Genomic DNA, 20966 nt, shown 5'->3' on the forward strand with positions numbered 1-20966 from the left:
CTTCTCCCCATTGCGCTGCCCCAACCTCCTCCCCCTGAGGCTCAGCTAGAGAGGCTGGCGCTCCTCCCTCCCTCCCTCCTATCCCCTCTAATCCCAGTCATTCTCTTCTTCCTTCCCTCCTTCCCTCCTTCCCTCCTTCTCTCCTTCCTTCCTACCTCCCTTCCTTCCCCTTTCCCCCTTTCCTCCCTTCCTTTCCTTCCTTCTTTCCTTCCTCCCTTCCTTCCCTCTCCCTCCTTCCTTCCTTCCTTCCTTCCTTCCTTCCTTCCTTCCTTCCTTCCTTCCTCCTTCTTTCCTCCTTCCTTCCTTCCTTCCTCCCTTCCTACCTCCCTTCCTTCCCCTTTCCCCCTTTCCTCCCTTCCTTTCCTTCCTTCTTTCCTTCCTCCTTCCTTCCCTCTCCTTCCTTCCTTCCTTCCTTCCTTCCTTCCTTCCTTCCTCCCTTCCTCCCTTCCTTCCTTCCCCCTTTTCTTCCTTCCTTTCCTTCCTTCCTTCCTTCCTCCCTTCCTTCCTCTTTACCCCTTTTCTTCCTTCCTTTCCTTCCTTCCTTCCTTCCTTCCTTCCTTCCTTCCTTCCCTTCCTTCCTTCCTCCCTCCCTCCTCCTTCTCCTTCCTTCCTTCCTCCCTTCCTTCCCTCCCCCCTTCCTTCCTTCCTCTCTCCCTTCCTCCCTCCCCCCTTCCTCCCAATCATTCAATGCTTGCACATTTATTAAACAAAATAGAGAAAGAGTTGGGAATCAAGCAGCATTTTAAGAAGGTGCTTTAAACTCCGTCTCTCATTGAATGATCAACTTCCAGGCCAAGCCCTCCTTGGGCACTGTTTGTCTCCCTTTTTGGCTCAGAGGGAATGCAAACAGCAATTATATCTGTTTTGACTAGAAACTGGGAGAGTCTTTCCCCACAGGTAGTTTTTTTTTTTTTTTTGATTAAATAAAAAAGAGGCCACTCTCTGCCTCAGTTATCACCTAATCTTAAGCACTTGAATGCGGTTGCCCCAGTCAAACTGAGCCCTGGGAAAGAAATCATCCAGAAGGGTGTTCCTGGCTTGGGGGCATAGGGGATGAGAGATGGGGAAGTCTGCTTAATACTTTTAGTCACATCTGACCCTTTGTGGTCCCATTTTGGGGTTTCCTAGGCAGAGATTCTGAAGAGCTTTGCCATTTTCTTCTCCAGCTCATTTTGCAAATGAGAAAACTGAGGTAAAGAGAAGTAACTTCCAGAGTCACAATTTGAATCCAGATGTTCGGATTTGATTCTGGATCCAGAGCGCTATCCAGTGAGACAGTAACTTGCACGATGTCACTCTAGACTGGATTGTGGGTTATAGAAGCTTAGGGTTGGAAGAGACTTTAGAGATGAACCCAACCTTTACCTGATTTTGCACAAGTCGTGTCAAAGCTTTAGGTTTCAGATGGACTCATTTATAAAAAAATGGGGTTGGATTGTCTTAGAGATGCTTGACTTTTCTGGCAAGGCATGGACACCTTCTGGTAAAATCTTTCAGAATAACGTTTTTAAATGCATCAACAGAAATATATAGAATTACAAAGAAAACCAATTATGTTGAAATATAACTATCTAATTTATCTATATCTATTTCTGAAATCTATGGTTGCCAACCTAATTTCCCCTGGACCCTTGAGTCTTTCCCAGTGCTAATCTGATACACACTTTTATTTTTCCTTAATTAGGGACATTTATTTCTCAATCAGTCCATAACCATTTCCCGAGCACTCTTCTGGCACTGGGATAGACACTACAGATTCAGAGACAGAATTGAAAAAGTCCCTGCCTTCATGGGACTTCTATTCTGATGGAGGAGACAATATACACATATGTAGATCCATAAGAATGCTCCTCAGAGTCTGACCGATGTTTTAAGAGTCTCAACTGGCAGCTGTGTGGAGGATGGATTGGAAAGAGGAAAAAATAAGGCAGAGAGACAAATTAAAAGAGGTTTTTTCAATAGTCCAGGTGAGAGGTGGCAAGATGATGGTGACACATGTGTATGTGTGTATTTATACTGCTAAGCACTGAGCTTGGGACATGTAAGAGCTTAGGACTGTATGCCCCGTCATGGGCCGTAGGAGTGCCGTGGCCTTGGGAAAGCCAGTGCCTGGGCACTCTGTACCACAAGAGAAGCCGTTTGGCTGGTTAAAAATAATGCCACCTGCTGGCCAAATTGTATCCACTACACTCTTTTGCTGGCTAGTTAATTGGAAAGCTAGCCTGCTTTCTCTAGGTTGTAAAAAGGCAGGAGGATGGGTATCACTTTCTTAAATCTAGGCAAAAATCAGCAAAACAACTCAAACTCCAATTTGGAGCGTTTTCGGATTTCTGACGTAATGTAGACGCTCACACTGAAAATTTAACAATTGGCTCTTGTGAATTGGTAGAAGCTGATTCCAGCACACTTGCTTATATGGTTGTTATTTCCTCTATTAGAAGTAGAATGTATGTGTGTGTATGTATATACAGACGCGTATATATATATACACATATATATATATATACAATATTATGTTATTAAATATTTAACAACAGGATCTCCCAAAAACATGTGATATGCACATTTTTTAGTTTAATCTGCATTTATTAACACTTTCCTCCATCACTTTAGTCTAGACAAAAATCAGTAAAACAAATCAAGCCCTAATTTGTAGCATTTTTGGATTTCTGAAAATTTTAACAACTGGCTCTTGTGAGTATAAACATTCCAATTTATAGTTGGATTATAGTTGGAGATCTACGCCCTGAGCCTGCAGAAGTGGTGGGTGGAGTGGGCAAGAGCTGTAGAGAGGAGAGCTATGGTCTTTTAAGTCTCTGAAAAGTCTCTTCTCACTTTTTGGGGGTGGTTCTGGCTTCCAGTTTTGAGAGAGAATGTGGTTGATGCAAATCCCACTTTAGATTACTATTGGAAAAATAAAGCTCCAGAAAGCAGCCGATATGAGAGGAACTGAGAGTCTCTATCATGTCCCTATTCCCATCTTGTTATGGTAGAAGCTTGGGAAACTTCCCATTGGGGGAGATCTAGGACTGAGTTATCTCATTTCCATTGTATTGTCTGGTATATATTTTTCCTATACCTATTTTTTCCCCTTTGTCTTATTTTTATTTTGCCATCAACTTGGATAAATGTGTTTCTTTGTTAATTTTTATGCTTGTTTATAATGGAACTAATAATTGGTGGTAAGAAACTCAAGCCTTGGGGATCCTGTTCTCCCCATTAAAAAAGCAATGATCAGAAGTTTAGCTTGAACCTAAAATCTTCATTCCCTGGAATAATAACATTCAAGAGAGTGGACAGATATAATTCTAGCTTGGCACTCCCTTTCTTTGAGGAAAGCAGTGGCCAAGCTTCTAGACTGTTTCTCTTCTTAGTAGGAAAAGGCTGGAGGAAGTGGAGGCTAGAAGTGTCTATTCTGCCTCCCTTCAAGCCACACAATGCCCTCTCTATGTGAAAGGACAGCTGTTGTTTCACAAATATTTAACTGCATCATCTTTCTCCGTTTAACAAATGATCTCCCCTCTCCCCAATTTAATTGTTCTTAGATGAATACAAGTGAGAGTTTGTCATAATCAGGCAATCAAAATTTATTAAGCACCCACTATGTTTCAGGCACTGTGGAAAGTGCTTTATAGATCTCATTTTGCAATTGAATTTATACAAAATTTTTGTACACTTAGGTAGATTGATACCAAAATGCTCATTTTGAGGCTATTCATAATAGTATTTTTCTCCCTTGGATTTTGTTATTTTTATAATATAGAAATACTGTAGTTTTTCATGACCTTTTTGAAGCCTGAAATTTTGGTGAATCTTGTTTTAAGCAGTATCTTTCTTTGCTCATTCTTTAGGATTTTCTATATAAGCCATTACACTATTAGTATATTTGTCTCATAAAAGTAATAAAAGTAAGTCTCATAAAAGTGTTTTCTTATTTTTTGAAATAATTTGTGTGGTATTGGTATTGTTTCTTAGTTTTAAGAATTCTTCTATGAATATAATAGAGTCAAATTTACTCCCTCCACGTTTGGTAGTTTATTTACAACTATTTTTATTTCCTTTCCTAAAATCAGATTACTTAATATCTCTTTGGTCTTCTGAATTTGGGCATATTTTTGAAGTTATTTCTGTATTTCTTTTGTGTTCTTAGTTTTGCTAGCATATAATTGTATAGTTAAATTCTGATAATTCTTTTTATTTCTTCTGGTTTTGTTGTGATCTCTTTTTAAGCTCTATGGATTTTGATTATCCATTCTCTTTTTAATCAAGTTGAAGATTCATCAATTTGATCTTTCCAAAGAACAAGCTTTTAGTTCATCATTTCTATAGTCTTTTGATTTCCATTTTATTTCTCCTGTCTTTCAATAGCTCCTCTTCTGTGCTTATTTTATTTAATAGCTTTCAGATTTAAAAAATGCACATTCTTTTTCTATTTTGTTAATGCATTTTTTAGGGATATAATTCCTTAGATTTCTTTATTTATAATCAAAAATTCTGATATTGTTTCATCATCACTTCATTTACATATTATTTGCTTCTATACTTTATTCTGACTCATTATTTAGAATTTCATTGTTAAGTTTCCTTTTGTCTGTCTTTTCTCCCCTCCTCCAATTAATTACTTTTTTTTTTTTATTGCATTATGGTGTGCAAAAGACTATGCATTTTTACATTTATTTACAATGTTTCTGGACTTAAGTTTCCATAAAAATTCCATACTGTGCCAAAAAGACAACCACAAGTCTTTTCACTTTAGTTTCTCCCATAATTTGTTCAATTCTGTATTTTTCCTTTTGTTTATATTTCTATTAGATTTGTCCCAAACTGAGGAGATAGTTGTATTGCTTCCTGCAGGAGACAGAAAAAATACAAGTATTGATCTATGGTAGAAATTTTTTCATGTCTTCAGCTATGTAATTCATTTCAATCCTCTTCCGTTCATGATCATTTTTTCCTCCTCACTTGTTATGGAATCTCCCTCCAGGTCCTCTTTCACCCAACCTTTAAGTTGTGAGTTGTTCCTAGGACCTCCTATTTCCCTTTACCTGAGACATATTGCTGTCCATGGTGGCACAATAAGCTCTTAGAGGCACAGTGGTTTCCACAATTATATTCAGTTAAGAACCCCATCTCTCCTCATTGAACATCTTTTCCTTTCTTCATAGGAACATACTTCAGTGGGTCCCCTCCCATAGCTGAATTAAGATTTCCCCCTTTCTTTTCATTCTATTTCATTACCTACCTTTGCCACTTCACCTACTTTCCTATATCCCCTTTTTCTTCATGAGAGGCCATAGGGATCATTTCCCCTTTATTATTTACCATAATTGACTCTAAATTGGAATGCTTACCTGATATACTTATTTCTAGTCCCACATGACAAACTGGGCTTTAAAAAAAATTAAGTCAGAATTAAATAAAGACTTGTAAAATGGACTTGCAGGGGGATTTCCTTACTTCCTTTATTAACATATTGCCTCTGTCGTGGCTCTTCAACAATGAGATGACTCAAACCAGTTACACTTTCTCAGTGATGAAGAGAGCCATATACACCCAGAGAGAACTGTAGGAACAGTATGGACCACAACATAGCATTCTCACTCTCTGTTATTTATTTGCATTTTGTTTTCTTTCTCATTTTTTATTTTTCTTCCTCCTTGATCTGAATTTTCTTGTGCAGCAAGATAACCATATAAATATGTATATATGAGATTTAACATGTATTTTAACATATTTAACATATATTAGACTACCTGCCAGCTAGGGGAGAGGGTGGGGGGAAGGAGGGGAAATTTTGGAACAAAAAGGTTTGTAAGAGTCAATGTTGAAAAAATTACCCATGCATATGTTTTGTAAATAAAGAGCTTTAATAAAAGAAAAAGAAAAAAAAAACCTTATTGCCTCCATGTTTCTTAAGCAATCTTCCTACAGATCTATAGAGACTTACTCCTGCTTGATTTCTTAATACTCTTACTATTTTTTAGTCACCAAAGTTCTTCAGTCTTGATTGTCTACTTTCAGTGCCTTTGTAAGGAGTATTTGCTTTCCTGTATAATACTAAATTTGAGAGATATTTAGTCTTAAATGGTATTTATACTTGAAGAAATTGTAACTATGATCCTTGACGGAAAACAGGTGAGGGCCCTGTCTATTTAGGTGTCAGAAGTACAAAAATAGAAAAAAATATGAGAAGCAAAATGGTATGGTAGACTGGACCTGGATATGGGAAGATCTGGTGGAGGATCCTGGTGTTGACATTTGGCAACTATTTGACACTAAGCTGATCCCTTAACCTTAGTTGTCTTTTTTTTTTTTAAAACATTCTGAAGATGCTCACTTTGCAAGGGAAGCAGTATAGTGCAGCAAGAACTTTTCTCCTTCAGCTTGTCCCAGTAAGCAATTTCAGGTACCACAAAGCTTCTGTAGGATCTTGTCTTCCCAGACTACTTCCTCACCCTTCGTTTCCCATCTCTTGACAATTAATCCCAAACCTACTACACTTAGTCTCCATTTTAAACTTAGATGGATAAAATAAATGGGTAAATATTTATCAACCAATTCAGAAGTAAAGATCCACTATTCACTTTATTCCTTATTTTTGTTGTAAGAACAGAATTCGTTCAAAAAAAAAAAAGTTTGAAACACATTTTGCCAAAATTTGTATTTATTCAGTACTTACTGTGACTGTATTCATCTTACATCAAGATAAAAGAAAAATATAGTTAAGACAGCAAATCTTTGAGAAAACAGTTTAAAAATATTGCTGTGTTTGTTATTTTTTTATTTGCTATCAGTACTTTTATTGAAAGAAACTGTATGTATGGGATGATAAATATACAAACTACTTCTCTTTTATTTCAAATTACCTTGTACATAACTGAAAACATTAATCTGACAATGACATTCCAATATTGATTTTTTTTTAAAACAATGAACCTCATCATTTGACAATAAATACATAACTTGGCTTTCTAGCACTGCCAGCAGTAAGACATCCAGTTCTAAAGGACTACTTACTTTTCAGATAAAATAAGTTTTATCTAATCCCATATCCATGACCCTTTGTACTTTTTCCTGCCCTTTCAACATTTGTGATGGATAACATGTGGCTGCTCCTACAATCCATTCTCTCCCTTCTCCATAAACTGTTCTTAGAGAAATGAAACAATGAATCCCTTATAGTAAGGCGTATGCTAGAAAGGGTATATTAGATCATGGACCTTTATTCAAACCAGGGTAAAGGAACCGAAACTTAGGTCGATTTTGATTATATGAGGGTGTTCTGAGTTTCATATACTGCAGTTTGCTTTTTGTAATGCTTGGGTATTACATTCCATTGAATAATAAATGCCATCTCTTCTCTTTCCTTCCAGGCCACGAAGACTATAGATAAGCTGACCTATATCTCCAAATGCCTAGAGGGAGAAAAAAGCCAGAGCTTTCCACTTGGGCAGCTGAAAAGAAGGAATGTTCTTTTCAAAAAGAGAAGTACTTCCCCTCCTAGGAGCTGTCCAAGGTAAAGATCCCAGAAAGAGGAATGTCTCAGCTGTGCTATGGTAGTTAACTCCTCCCTACTCCACCCCTTTTTATCTGTGGCCTGAGCCACACTATCTTGAAGGGCTACACAGCTCAGTTATGCACAAAGGGAATGGTTTCCCCAAAGCAAAGCTGCACTAAGCCCAGTATGGAAGAGAACTACCTCCTGCAATAGGCTGAGTAAAGGAAGGCACCCAGGTGGTCCTGACACGTAAGAGTTTTCTGCTAAGGCTCCCTTTCCACATCTCTGTATCCAAGAACAGAGAAGGGATAAGTCAGCATAAGAAAATGACAAAACAGCTAAATCTAGAGTAAAGTTATGTTCCAGGCAAGGCGATTTCATGCACCTTTTTCTAAAACAGCTAAACCAAAAGCACCAAAAATAGAGCCATTTAAAAGCAATTATTAAGCACACTGGATGAAAAAAAATATGCACCTTTTGAAGGAACAGTAATACACGCACCTTTAACATGTTTGTACCCTGATATTAAAATAGCAGAATGAATTTCAAGTATGAAGAAATGTGGTGAAAAGTGAACTGATAGAAAAAGCAGCCTGGAATGTATGGTTTGCACCCTTAAGGAATTCTTTATCTTGTAGCAAAAGTCAAACTGGACATTTCAATGAAATAATTTGATTTCAGGTGCAGGATGTGGGAAAGTCATTGGAGTATGTTATCAATCTTAGATTCAGATAATCTGGACCAAGCATTGGATACCTCCTCTGGTTGCAGTGCAAGGTCAGAGAGGTTTTGAAGATGAGAGCAGGGGATACACAGGCATGTCCACAAAAAAGGATGGCATCAAAAGCACCTTTTAATTGGGCCCTTGCTACCTGAGCAGGAGCGGAAGTAAATAAGGAAGAGCCAACTCAGTGGGCAGCCCGAGACAATGGTGGAAAATGAAGGAAAGGGGCATGGCAGATACCTGGATTAGTGGCAGGAACAGATGGAGAAAGAGATACAAGATTGCCAGATTGGCAGTATGGTAGGCATCGGCCAAGCAGCGGGTCAGGCAGGGGATTAGAGAAGTCTCTTCTGGCACACAGGACCCCTGCCCTAGACATCACCAGAATAACCTCAATTTCAAACACAGAAACCAATAATTCAAGTGTATAATCCCAGAATTTTTTCAACATTTACAATATTATCTATGATCAGAATACACTGAAAAAAAATAAGCTTACTGTGTGTGACCTACGTACTGTAACCCTGAAAAAATAGTTTTGATTATGCTTTGTGGAATTGTAAAAACAAAACAACCCAAACCCCAAATATATTTTACAGAATAAATGTATTTCTACACATCTCAGAACAAATATCCTATAAAAATCTCTAGTGCTGGTACTCTCATGAGTACCAATATTGTGCTTCTCTTATCACATACTGTATCTCTACACTAAAAAAAAGCATGCTTTTCAAACCTTTAGATCAAAAATGAAATGCTAGAAATCTCTCAAGTTACTGAAATGTTGAATATTACTAGTTGCCAAATTCTGGTTGAACATCATTCCACTTGCAATCCCTTTCTTCCTAATAACCAAAGAAAACTACCTCTGTACAAATCCAAGTTCTCTGAGACCTTGAAACTTAGACCTTTTGTTGTCTGAAACATTCAAGAAACACAAAGATACAACATCCATCACATAGAGAAACTCTGTAGTAGCCTGACTCAGGGCTCTTTCTGTCAACAATATTATCTGTTTCCATTAACACATACAAGGGCACTTTATGATTCTGAAGGCTTTCCCCACAAATCCAGGCAAACTAAGGCACCAACTTAAGCATCTGCCCCGGATTGGGTTTTTCTCAGATGGCAATCTAGGGCAACTCCTAAATTACTGGGATGGTTTTCTAATTTTTTTTTTTTTTTTTTTTACTTTTTTTGTTAACATTATGCTATATGTAAAGTTGACAGCAAAAAACATTTTAAAGTCCTTTCAGTTAATTTCTTTGCCTATCTGATAAAGGAAACTCAGGTATAAACTAGCAACCAAGCCCATTTAACATATCTAATGCAAAGGCAGGCAGCTTATTCAAGCACTTAGTTCTAAGTTTTTCCAGCTAGATTAGGTAGCTCTTGGATAATAGTAATTAACATTAAATACACATGAAGTATAAAACAGGAAGCTTTAAGATTTTCTGTCTCCAGCTGTATTTTCACATGATATAATCCAGAAATAAATAGCAATGAAGATTGATGGTAGAACTACCTTTCTGAAGGCTGAATGGCTGTTAGAAAATATTCCCCACAGGTGGGCAGTTGATATTTAAGTTCTATGGATTCACTAGGACACTTGTTATTCATCACAGCAAAACTCATGAATACAAACTAAAAAGACTACACATATTTATATGGGTATCCATCATCACAAACACAGGTTCAAGAGTAGAAGTAAGATCTGGGATGGATTCAGGAGTAAGAGCAATGTGGTCATTACCACATTGTGATTACTATTTTGAAATGCCAAGTAAAATTCAAAGTGCTTTGGGATCACTGAAATATTGATGATTCTGGTAACACAGTAAATATTTCTAAAGGACTAAGGGCTTTCAAATAAGGGCATAAAGAAGATATTCAGAACATACATAGATTGATGCTATAGAAAAACAACAGTTTAGAAATGAAATGATGGTGGGCTCTTTTAGGAAAATCCATTTATCCAACAATGTGACTCCTTCCTTGGTAATTCACCACAAAGTTCTAGTACAGAGGAATATGCCAGGGTAGTTAAGTATTCATTTACAGATATTTAATTGCTGGACTGAGATAGAGAACTAAAATAAAATTTACTTGTTATGTCATGGCTAGTTAAGGGGCAAGCAGAAATAAGGATGATTTATGAAGAACTCTTCTGGGTCCATTTTTTTTTTTTTTTACAGTTAAATAAGAGTCATTTAAATACAGAATGCTGAGAAAGAATCTAGCTTTCTTATAATTAGTTATTTTCTCTTGGGGGAGTAGAGAGTGGGAAGCTTAGTCTGTAGACGTGCTGTTCCCAGACTAACAAATCCTGGGCAGAATTGCAGTAACTGTACCTCTTCACAGTATTCTTTGTATAAGTTTTGTGGAGATATTCTTTGGACTTTAAGGAGGATTTTCTTTCTCAAATACTGTCCAATAGCTTTTCTTTCCTAACCACTGTGCAATAGTTGCTTTCTAGGCAGAAACAAAGTCCATGCTATCTTGCTGAGGCTGGACTTTGTTTCAAATAGATGAACAGGAGGGAGGTCAGTCTCATTTCCAGTCAGATTCTGACAATGACTTCTCTACTGAGATGGTCAATAAATACATCTTAATAAACTATAAGCTTCGGAATGGTGGAAGGAATGTTTGGATTCTCACAACTGACTTAGACCTCTTTCTAGCCTCCTTAGAACAAGTTAAGGCTCTTCCCTTGGTCTTTTATTTTGGATTTGGAACTGGAAATTCAGTACTGTAAGGTGGATTTTGAACAATCCTTAAGTCTGCCATCCATATAAAATCATAAACACTTGAAAGAAAATATATGTAAAAGGAATATTAAAAAGGCATTATCTTTTTATTCCCATGAAGGAAATTAAACAAAAAAAAGCCTTTTGATTGGGTCCTGTTCAGAACTGTGAACATAAACAATGATTGGAAATCCTGGAAGGCAATACAATTGCTTTTCTGCTTACAATGATCTTGCTGGGAAAAACGTACTAACTTTGGAGGATATCTATCATAACGAGTTTTTGTGCCAGTCCTGAGTAATTTCTTTGTTCTCAAGTCAAATTAAAAAAAAAATCTCTTCTCAAAAATCTATTTGTAAAGTTATCTCAAGTGTCATTTTGGGAAAAAAAGTTATCAAGACACACCTACCATACATAATATATACCATATTTGTGTCTACCTACCTACCTATATAGCACATATATACAAATTACAGATCTACTCCAATTTAGAATCTGTGATTTTATCCATGTGCTTGCTCCTAAGAATAATTTTCTTCTCCCAATACAGATTAGTAGCACTTCCGCAATTTAAAAAAACATTGCTAGTTTCTTGGGGTCAGAGAGAAGATAAATGACCCTATATAGTCACAGAACCAATATCTGTCAGAGAGAAATTCTTAAGTGTAATGTTCATGGATCATAGATTAGAAAATGAACTACTTCATATTTCTTCCTAATTCTATATATCCCAATTGGAACACTACAATGTAAAAATTGCTTATTGTCCATTATGTTTGAGGGATTTGTCATATGGGAGTGCAATGCCATAGAAATTATTTTATGTATTACTTTGTTGTATGATCTATTCACTCATATTTCTTCAGGATGATGTGCCTTCATGTACAAATATAGCTATCTTAAACAGCAAGGAATATGAAAGTATTGAATTTGAGATGTATAACTCTCTCTAATCAAGATGAATGGTAAGAGTATTACATTATCATCAAAATTAACTTAAGAAGTTGCTTCTTTTATTAGTGAATAATACTTGCATAGCGATCTTGAAAAACAAGTAACAAATAAAAATGAAATGAAATCAGGATCAGAGCATGGGATAGTGTTAAAATTTGCAAGATTTTTTCCTAAAGTGACATGTTGGAGAATATGTTAGCACAAAATGAATAATCTCCTTAGTGTCAGTCTATAGGAAACAAAACAAGAACTTTTTCCTTTCATACTCCCAAGCTCTCTTCAAAACTTCTATAGTTAATCAGAGAATACTGTGATCACCAAGGAATTAAGATGACAACTTAATTATCATTAATCAATGATGGCCATGATTAAGCTGCTGCAGGTTGCCAGTGATGATTTGTAACAACATAGAAGACATGGTGGCTAAATTTAAGGGAAGAATGGATGAAAATCAAGAGGACTAGAAGGTGCAGACTGGATTGTATCTACAACAAGGAAATCATGGACTAATCAAAATAACATACACGCACAAAATTCTAAATACATTCTGGGATGGAATTTTAGCCATTGAGGTTCACAGTTCTGAAGAACAGAAGACCCAAGAAGGAAATATTAGTGTGTTGATGCAATTCCATTAATTTTTTTTCTCCTTAAAATTCAATGAAAGGGAATAAAATGATAACCCCTTTGAAAAGATGAATAATAACCTTAAGAATTAAAAGTAGACTGAGGAAATAATGTCATTTAAAAATGTGATGGTACTTTTTGCTCTTTTATGAAGAAACACAATTACTCTGCTAGTCCATTGAAAATGTTGCCTTTTCAGAAGCTACCAAAGGCTTTCCAAATTCAAAATGTGTTATGTGCTATTTGGGGATGAGTTACTCATGTAGACACTGGCTAACTTTATTAATACAATGGCTTCAATTCTCTGGTGAATAGTTTCTGTTGTAAATGCTAAGAAATGGAAAGGTTTCTGATTTTTGTATGTGAATAAAACATTTTTTTGCCACATAGATCCCTTGTTCCACCCTATAATTAACATTTTAAATTATGAGCCACAAGCTTGGCTTGAACTTTTTTTATGTGTGGAGGGGGGAGCCATTACAGGTCAATTCATTTTACTCAACTGAGGAAATGAAGATAGCTATAATAAAAACAATACTTTAGAATTTAGGATCAGTTTCTCCATGAAATATTCTTTAGACTCTACTAAATTTAGGGTTTTCCCTGGAATTTTAACTTATTCTTACAAAATATTTGTTAATAACATGAATTCTTTGATACCAATATGATTTCCAAGCCAGCCTTCTTTGGATACTTTCCTTGTTTCTTCTGAACTTCCTCTGTCTTCATTGTTTTTATAACTCACAATTTTACAAAAGTGTTTAAACAAATGACATTCATCTCTCACAATCTAAAGATTTCACTCTTCTAAAAATCCTTTATACCTAAGATTCTATAATGATATTTCCAAGATTAATACTTTTGGTGAAAAAGAATGAGCCCAAATAGCTAAGAATGGTGGTCCCTCTAAGCAGTGTCTGCCACATCAAACAAATTAATAGCTTCATGGTTTTGATATACTTGACATGACTTAGAAAGCTACAATTCCGAGAGAAATAGAAGATATGTGGTCTGGTATGTTGGCTATGAAAATACTTGAATCTTCCAAGAAGGGGGAAGGGAATAATGCATTCTTTGGTAATCTGAATTTTAATGTGTACTGTTTTGTTAGGAAGTTTTACATGATTTTGTATTGTGGACTTCTAATACTGGCATTTCTAGGTCCCATATGTAACATTTACTAGGGTGAAAGGTCCACAGAGTGTAACCAAAGACCATAATGCCAAATAAATAAGGAGAAAAATATCTGTTATATCTAAAAGGATTGATTACATTGTATTGATACATTTCTGTCACAAACTAGAAAAATTTTCTCAATTAAAAAAAAAAAAAGCAAAGTCCCCTCCCCCTCAATATAAAAAGATGAACTGCTCCAGTTTTATAATACTGTACCTTTTTTATACAAGAGATGTTGCTACTCCTACAAGTTTACAAGATGCCAAAATTCTATTCTTAGGCTGGACAATTTTGATCTCTTCTGATAAGAGCCTCCTTGGGGCCAGAAGGCCTGAAATCCAAGATGTATACTCAAGAGAAAACTATAACAGGAGAAAGGGCTGAATCTACTCACAATATTCTTCCTCCTTGAACTCCAAAGTTCCTGTTGACTTCAGAGGAGAAACAACATGGGAGAATCTAACCCATTTTATCTTAGTTTCCTGAAAGTCTGTTTCCTTTGGGTTAAGTTTTTACCTCTTTACCATATCATATATCTCATGAGAAAAGACTAGACAGGCTTTGTGTCACTCTACCTGTCCTGCACTAACTCTAAAACTCTGCCTTGTACAGTATTTTCTTCAATTTTACTTTGCTACAGAAGCTTTTGGCAAAAGCCCATGGTGGCCCAGTATAAAATGCCAGATAGTTTTCTTTCACTTTAACATGGGAAACAGCATGCACTTTCTTTTACCAGGCCAACCACCATCTTCACACTTAGCTTCAAATCCATGATGTAGTTCTATTTTTTTACATGGGTTTTTAGATAAGGCTTAGTTTAAAGGGTATTTTGAATTCCTAGATGTTCTTGGCTTCTTAGCATTAGCAAAGATCCACGAAAAGTTCCTTGGATGAGTAACTAAAATCCAGTGGGCTTTTCTGGAGCACTGAGGAAAAAGCTTTCCTTGAAAGCAATTGGGTCTGGTGTGGATCCTTAATCAGGAAATGACAAATACAGGAGGTGACCATCAAAAGCATAAAATGACAAAATTAGTCATGCTCATGCAATATATAAATTAACAGAAGAGATAAGGGTTATATCTCTAACTGATGAAATAACTCAAGAACTCAAAAACTAAGTCAATATTAAATGCTAAAAAGAAAGTCGTAAGCCAATTACAAAACAAAAAACAAGCTCTAGAATATAGTAGTGCAGCACACCCATGTTTTTCTCAAAAAGTTCTCAAACTTTCGTCTAAGTGATGATTAGAGGGATGAAGCATCAAGGAATAAAGTTCTTTAAGCCAAATTTATGGTATGTCAAAAAAGGCTCTCCTCTTTGTTTAAATGTAATGCCCCAAAGAAAGACAAAATTCTCACCACTTCTGGTCATATCTGGTATTATCTGGACCACCTGCAGGTTAATTTTATTTCAAGGACTAATGTCAATGGCTAAATGTCACTGATGTTGAAATCATGAAAAACATGTGCAATATTCTTCTTAGCTGACTCCCCACTTTATTTCAAAGGAGAACTCCCATCCTTTATATCACTGAAGCAAAACAGTATGTGTATTTTTTGTTTTAAAAAGTGACTCCCCAAACCCATCTAGTTTGATATATCTGCATATCCCATGAAATGGCATATTTTTATTTCTCAAGAACACCATAATGTTTTCTAAAGCATACAAGTATACATATGTTTTTTAGTCTCTCTCAGGCTGGTATTCATCCATTCCTTAATAATTCTGCCTCTGAACATGATCTTAATTGGCAGATCTATTGAAAACATAAGTCCGATAGCCAAAATGACAGTATTTCTCCAAAGAGACTATGTTCTTGCTATCAGACATTAGTCATTAGGAAACAGTGTGTGTGAGCAGAGGATTGAGGGGGAACATGATCACGAAAGCAGCTATCTCTAAGGTCAAGGTGGAGGACTGTGAAGAAGCAGGAAAAAGCAGAACTAGCCACAATATGAAGATCTCCATTCATCTCCATCCCTAAGAACCAGGAGTGGGCTGAGTGCCTTCCATAAAGGATCCCTACTCCAAACCAAAAAGCAAGAGCAAACTAAAAGAAAAGATGGGCTAGATATTGGGGGGTGAGGGAGGAAGGGAACTACCCCAATGGTTGCATTTATAAAGAAGAAAGCTACTCCTGAAAAATAAGTAAAAGGCTTTTGGGGTTTTTGCCCCTTTTTAAAAAGATAAATGCTGTACTGAAAATAGACTGAGTTACCAAAGTAAAAATATCAAGTTATAGATTCAAGCCATCTTCTCTACAAGTTTGTACATTTATTTTATTTTTGCTGGTTCCATAGAGGGGCATATATACTTGACTCATCTCCTTAAACTACAAAAGCACAGGACCATGATGAGTGATCCTTGAAGGGGAAGACCACTAAGGCCTGAATAAGGTTGAAGAGTTTGGGTAATGAAGTTGCAATCTTACTCCATAGAAATGAGAGGTTTGTCTGACACACGAAGACAGTGTGTAAAAGGACATAAGTAACCAGCTGGCAGTAATGGACTTAGGCACTAGGAGGTAATATGCAATACATATTTTGCAAGTAAGGCAGTGCATTATAGAAAAGTACAGTGTTAACATGTAGAGATAACGCTTAGGGCATTCCTGTAACCAGCTAGAAAAGAAGGATTCTCTCAACTAAAATAAGAAATGCTTTAAAAATAGAGGCCTTTAAAAAATGTTTAAAGGTTGCAAATCATGAAAAAAAAAAAGGCGCTCTATTTTTTACCATCTTCATTTACTTAAAAAAAATTTTTTTTTAATTTTTAAGAGGGAAATTCCCTGAAGTCAATAACAGGTAGGGAAATTATTTTTGGGCCCTGTTTTAAGAGAAAAATAATTATGTTGTACAATCAAAACAGATTTGCATTGAATAAAATTAGCTTTCTAAGGAGGGCAAAGGATAATATGTATTTTGAAATACTTCCCATAAAGATATTCCGAGCGGGGCTGAAAAGGCAGGGATGGATTTTTCAGTGTGCATTTGCTTTTGCCTAAGTAATAATAAACTCGTAACTCCTTGTAAACTCACTGCATTTGGATAGAAAGGAGATGTTGTCAACATAGGCCTAAATTTCTCATTTCTGGAGAAGCCCTAATTCTGGTATTTTCTCTTCAGTAAATAGATGCATCTGTATTCCATTCCCTTCAGCCGCTAAAAATTCAATTATTCTATGCAGTTAAAAAAATAACACTTTAAGAGATCACAAGCATACACACACACACACACACACACACACACACTCACTCAAGAGTACCAAATTAGGCTTCAGCAGCTATAGAGAGATTACATCTTAAGTCGGCAGTGACTGGATTATTCCTACTTCACTCTGGCAGCATTTGATGTTGGACAAAAGAAACGGCAGCAAAATTGGTCAGCAGCTTCTCTTCATCTGGAGTTTTTTTTTTTTTGTTTGTTTTTGTTTTTTTTGTTTTTTGTCTTGTTTTTCCAGGTATTTTGAACGAACACACAAACGAACGAACATACACACGAACATGAAACTCAAAATTGCTTTTGCATTGATTTGGAAACAAGTAAACTTGGCCAGTTTCCCGGGAGAAACAGATCGTCATCCAGAAGAGAGAGGCAGACCCTCCAGAAGCCCAGATGTGATCAGTGACAGCACTGCCTTCCCAGGGGGCGGCCCCTCAGTTATCAGTTCAGCTCCAGAGAGCACTGATCACCTCAAGCACTGTTGCCCTCACTGCTGCTTTGGCTGGGGGATGTCCGAGGGTCCACATTCTCATGAGGTTTCTCTACATCATGGAAATATGGGTGAGACAATGCACTGCAAGCCGAGATTCTTTTTGCTGGGTTGAATGTCAAGCACTTCTGTGAGGAGAGAAAAAAAAGGGGGGGGGGGGGAAATTCCAATAAAATCTGTAACAAATAATTTAAATGCAGTACCTACTTGTGTAAATGTATTTGCTATTGTACGTGGAGTGACAATCAATCAAGAGTTCCTAATGTTTTTTGTTAGTCATGTTTTTCAATACATAAAATAAAATATATAAGATTGTGATATTAATATGGAGGAGAAGCAAGGTAATGCAGTGGATAGAAAGCCAACTTTTAGACCACTGCTTTGGGAAATGAGAATCTATACCACAGTACACTATGGTTTAGTACAGTGCAGAGTACTATCCTATCCCATACAATACCATACTATAATACTCTATAGCTAAGCATGAAGAAGTTTGTAACCTAAAAGGCATTCACTAGTTAATGAACTATTTTGGCCACAGCAACTCATGAATCCTTCTGCCAAGATATGGAGAGGCTACGATCTGCCATTCTGGCATGTGAGACAAGCCATGCAGGGGATGTGGGTCGTGAAGGAGACCTCGGATATTGGCCAGGGGAAAATTTAACTAGGAAAAGGGGAGATGCAATTCAATAAATCATTTTTATTAACTAGGTACCTCTGCACAGATTGTCTATCCCCCCAATCTGGAATGTCTTCCTTTCTCTTCTTCTTTCCTTCTGCTTCTTCCTTCAAGACTTAGTTCCAATGTCATCTTTGGCAGAAGGCATTTCTTAGTCCCTTCTCTTATCACAAGTGCCTTTCCAGTTAAGGTTACCTTGTATTTGCCCTCTAAAGATCATCCTATCCCATCTCCTATTTATTGTGGCTGTTTATCTATCTTGTCTATGGAGTTTATCTATCTATTCTTTCTTTCTATCTATCCTCTCTAGTCTTCCTGTCTGTCTTTATATCTATTTTGCTTGTCTATCTATTAATTCTGTTTTTCTTTCTTTCTATAAATCTATCAGTCCCTATATCTATTCACCTATTTATGTATCTATCCTTTCTCTGCACAATTATTCATACCTGAACATGCTGGCTCCTTCATTAAAACACAGACTTCTTAGCACTGTACTTGACATATAGTTAGTGCTCCATAAATGCTTGTTGACTAAGCTCAATGGCTTCTATCTGCTGACAGAGAGTGCTGCCCAGCTCCTGGGGCAGAGCCCCAGTCCCTTGACCAGAGTGATGGTTCTTTTCAGGGTTGCTGGAAGGTATGGTCACTCTGAGAAAATCAGGGCTCTTTTGATGTACTTAAAAATAAAGGTAATCATCAGGTTGGTATAGAGTTAATTCTGTTTTAGTGGGGGAAAGAAATCCCCTGTTGCAAATGCACTTTGAGTGATTACAATTCTAGACGGAAGTGTGGGAGGCAAGGAAGGACAAACTGAACCTGGGGAGCAGTCAAGCCTGGGAGCTGAATCCCACTCCCACAGGATCCAACTGCTTCTACTGCTTCCTGAAGTGTGCAGGTTCTGCTGAATAATCTGGCTGTTTCATCAAGGTCTTCACACTTTTCCTCCCTGCTCCCCCACCAAAGATTTCCAATAAAATGTCACAAGTTTTCAGTTGACTTGTTTCAGCAGTGAAGAATAATGGACAATCACTGATTATGCTGTAAGTCCCAGAAACGGCTACACGTGAGCAGATAATTACACCGATGACTGCCTTTTCCTGAGAAGTTTCAAGAGAGTACATCTCTCCTAAACCAGTGCAGAGAAATCTGGGTTCCATTTAGGATGCAGAGACTTTCCATGTGCCATGGTCCTTAGTACTTATGTCGGACATAGCAAAATCACACAGATTATTAAGGGACTGCTCAGGCTAAGACTTTTGAGATCAAAGAGTGGCTGGGCCAGCCTCCAACTCCAAAGCCCCAGATCTTTCTACTTGTTGAAGGAATGGCTGGAGGTTGTGGATTTAGGGATGGAAGAGAGTTTACTGGGCACTTTGTCCAACTCTCTCATTTTATAAACGAATAAAGTGAATTACCCAGGATCTACGTAGGAGCAAAAGCGCCTCTGATTGCAAATCCAATTCTCTTCCCACAGTGGGAGGGCACATTCCACCTCTCTCCCATGCAGTGGACAATTGATATAAAGCCTTAAACTTGAAAATGGAAGTCTTTCACCCAATATATAAATGGGGCAACCATTTGTATATTTTCAATATACAAATGAGTGACAGGCCAAAGTTAGAACCATGGAATCCTGGCTTTCCTATTTAGCTGAGTACCCATGAGCAATTTACTACCTCCACCAGCCTCAGTTTCCTTATCAGTAAGATGAGAGAATTAGCTGAATGACCTCTAAGTAAGTTATATGCTAGCTCTAGACCTATGATGATTTTGTGGTTAGATGATTCCAAAGATTTTGATGCCAGGGGCGACATCAGGGATAATAATAACAACAATTAATATTTCCATAATGTCTGAAGGTTTGCAAGACAAAGTGTTATTTTACTTCACAAGGTTACCTTATATCTATCTGCCTTCTAACATAGGCAGTAGTAAAGAGGGCCCTGGGAAGTAGGTGCAATTGTTATCCCTATTTTACAAGAGGGGAAACTGAGGCAGGCAATTTAGATGGCTTACCCAGAATCATATGACTAGTAAGTTTATGATTTGGAATTTGAACTCAGGCTTTCCCAGGCCTCTAATGCAAGAGTGTCCTTTGCAGATGCAAAAAAAATTTTCTTTCTGTAGACATATAGGTAGACAATATATAAAATCCAAGCCTGCTTGTCTGTTGGCATTTGACTTTGATGATGGAGTCGAATGTGGCTGTTTGAGTGGCAGACTCCTCAAGTCCATTTCCACCCCCTACCCTCTGCATGTCTGTTGGGTTCTGATATGGCCCGCCCGCACATGGGAGCACTTACCATAAGTAAGTCTTTGCCTAGCTCATCAATATCTGTTACAAACTTTTCGATTGGTTGGGGAGATTTTGCATTAAAAGCCTGCCTGGGAAGGGCCACGTCATTTGGCCAGTCTTCTTCACCTGGAAGTCCAATGACACTGTAAGAGAGAAAAATAGGAATGTGAGTTCTGGTCAGTTCTGGAGAGCATTGCTGTTCTACTGGACACGGGTCTCCCTCACGGTCCACAGGTGAAGAGACTGAACCCCAGAAAGATCACGTGCCTTCCCCACTTAGGAGCATTAAGGGGATCTTCAGGAATAATTTCATTTCAGAGGGTATGGCCTTGTGGAAAGAAAAGTCATAGACTTTGGAATCAAAGGTTCTTTGGTGTAGCCCTTAGCCTCTGATTATTCTCATCAATAAAATGAACGAGATGGAGATGATGGCCTAGGACATCACACCAATGATGAATGTGCAGATACCAGAACCTCAACAACAACAGAACTCCCTTGGATATCAGCAAGTTATTACATGAAAAATTAAGCTGGGGGTCTGATTATAATC

The 20966-nt window shown here is 37.2% G+C and overlaps 1 protein-coding gene across 2 annotated transcripts in view; it reads right to left on the reverse strand.

Annotated features, from left to right (window-relative positions):
- Positions 1-9392: 9392 nt before the first annotated feature.
- CDK6 (cyclin dependent kinase 6) overlaps positions 9393-20966 on the reverse strand; it is a 260245-nt gene continuing 248671 nt past the window's right edge. For both annotated transcript variants that reach the window (XM_031940016.1, XM_031940017.1), the window contains exons 7-8: positions 20424-20559; positions 9393-17566 (exon numbers count right to left, since the gene is read on the reverse strand). In XM_031940016.1, the coding sequence (XP_031795876.1) occupies positions 17420-17566; positions 20424-20559 (283 nt within the window). In that variant the 3' untranslated portion in view covers positions 9393-17419. The remainder of the gene's footprint in view (positions 17567-20423; positions 20560-20966) is intronic.

Source organism: Sarcophilus harrisii, chromosome 5 (genome assembly GCF_902635505.1).
Source record: "Sarcophilus harrisii chromosome 5, mSarHar1.11, whole genome shotgun sequence".
Taxonomy (NCBI): domain Eukaryota; kingdom Metazoa; phylum Chordata; class Mammalia; order Dasyuromorphia; family Dasyuridae; genus Sarcophilus; species Sarcophilus harrisii.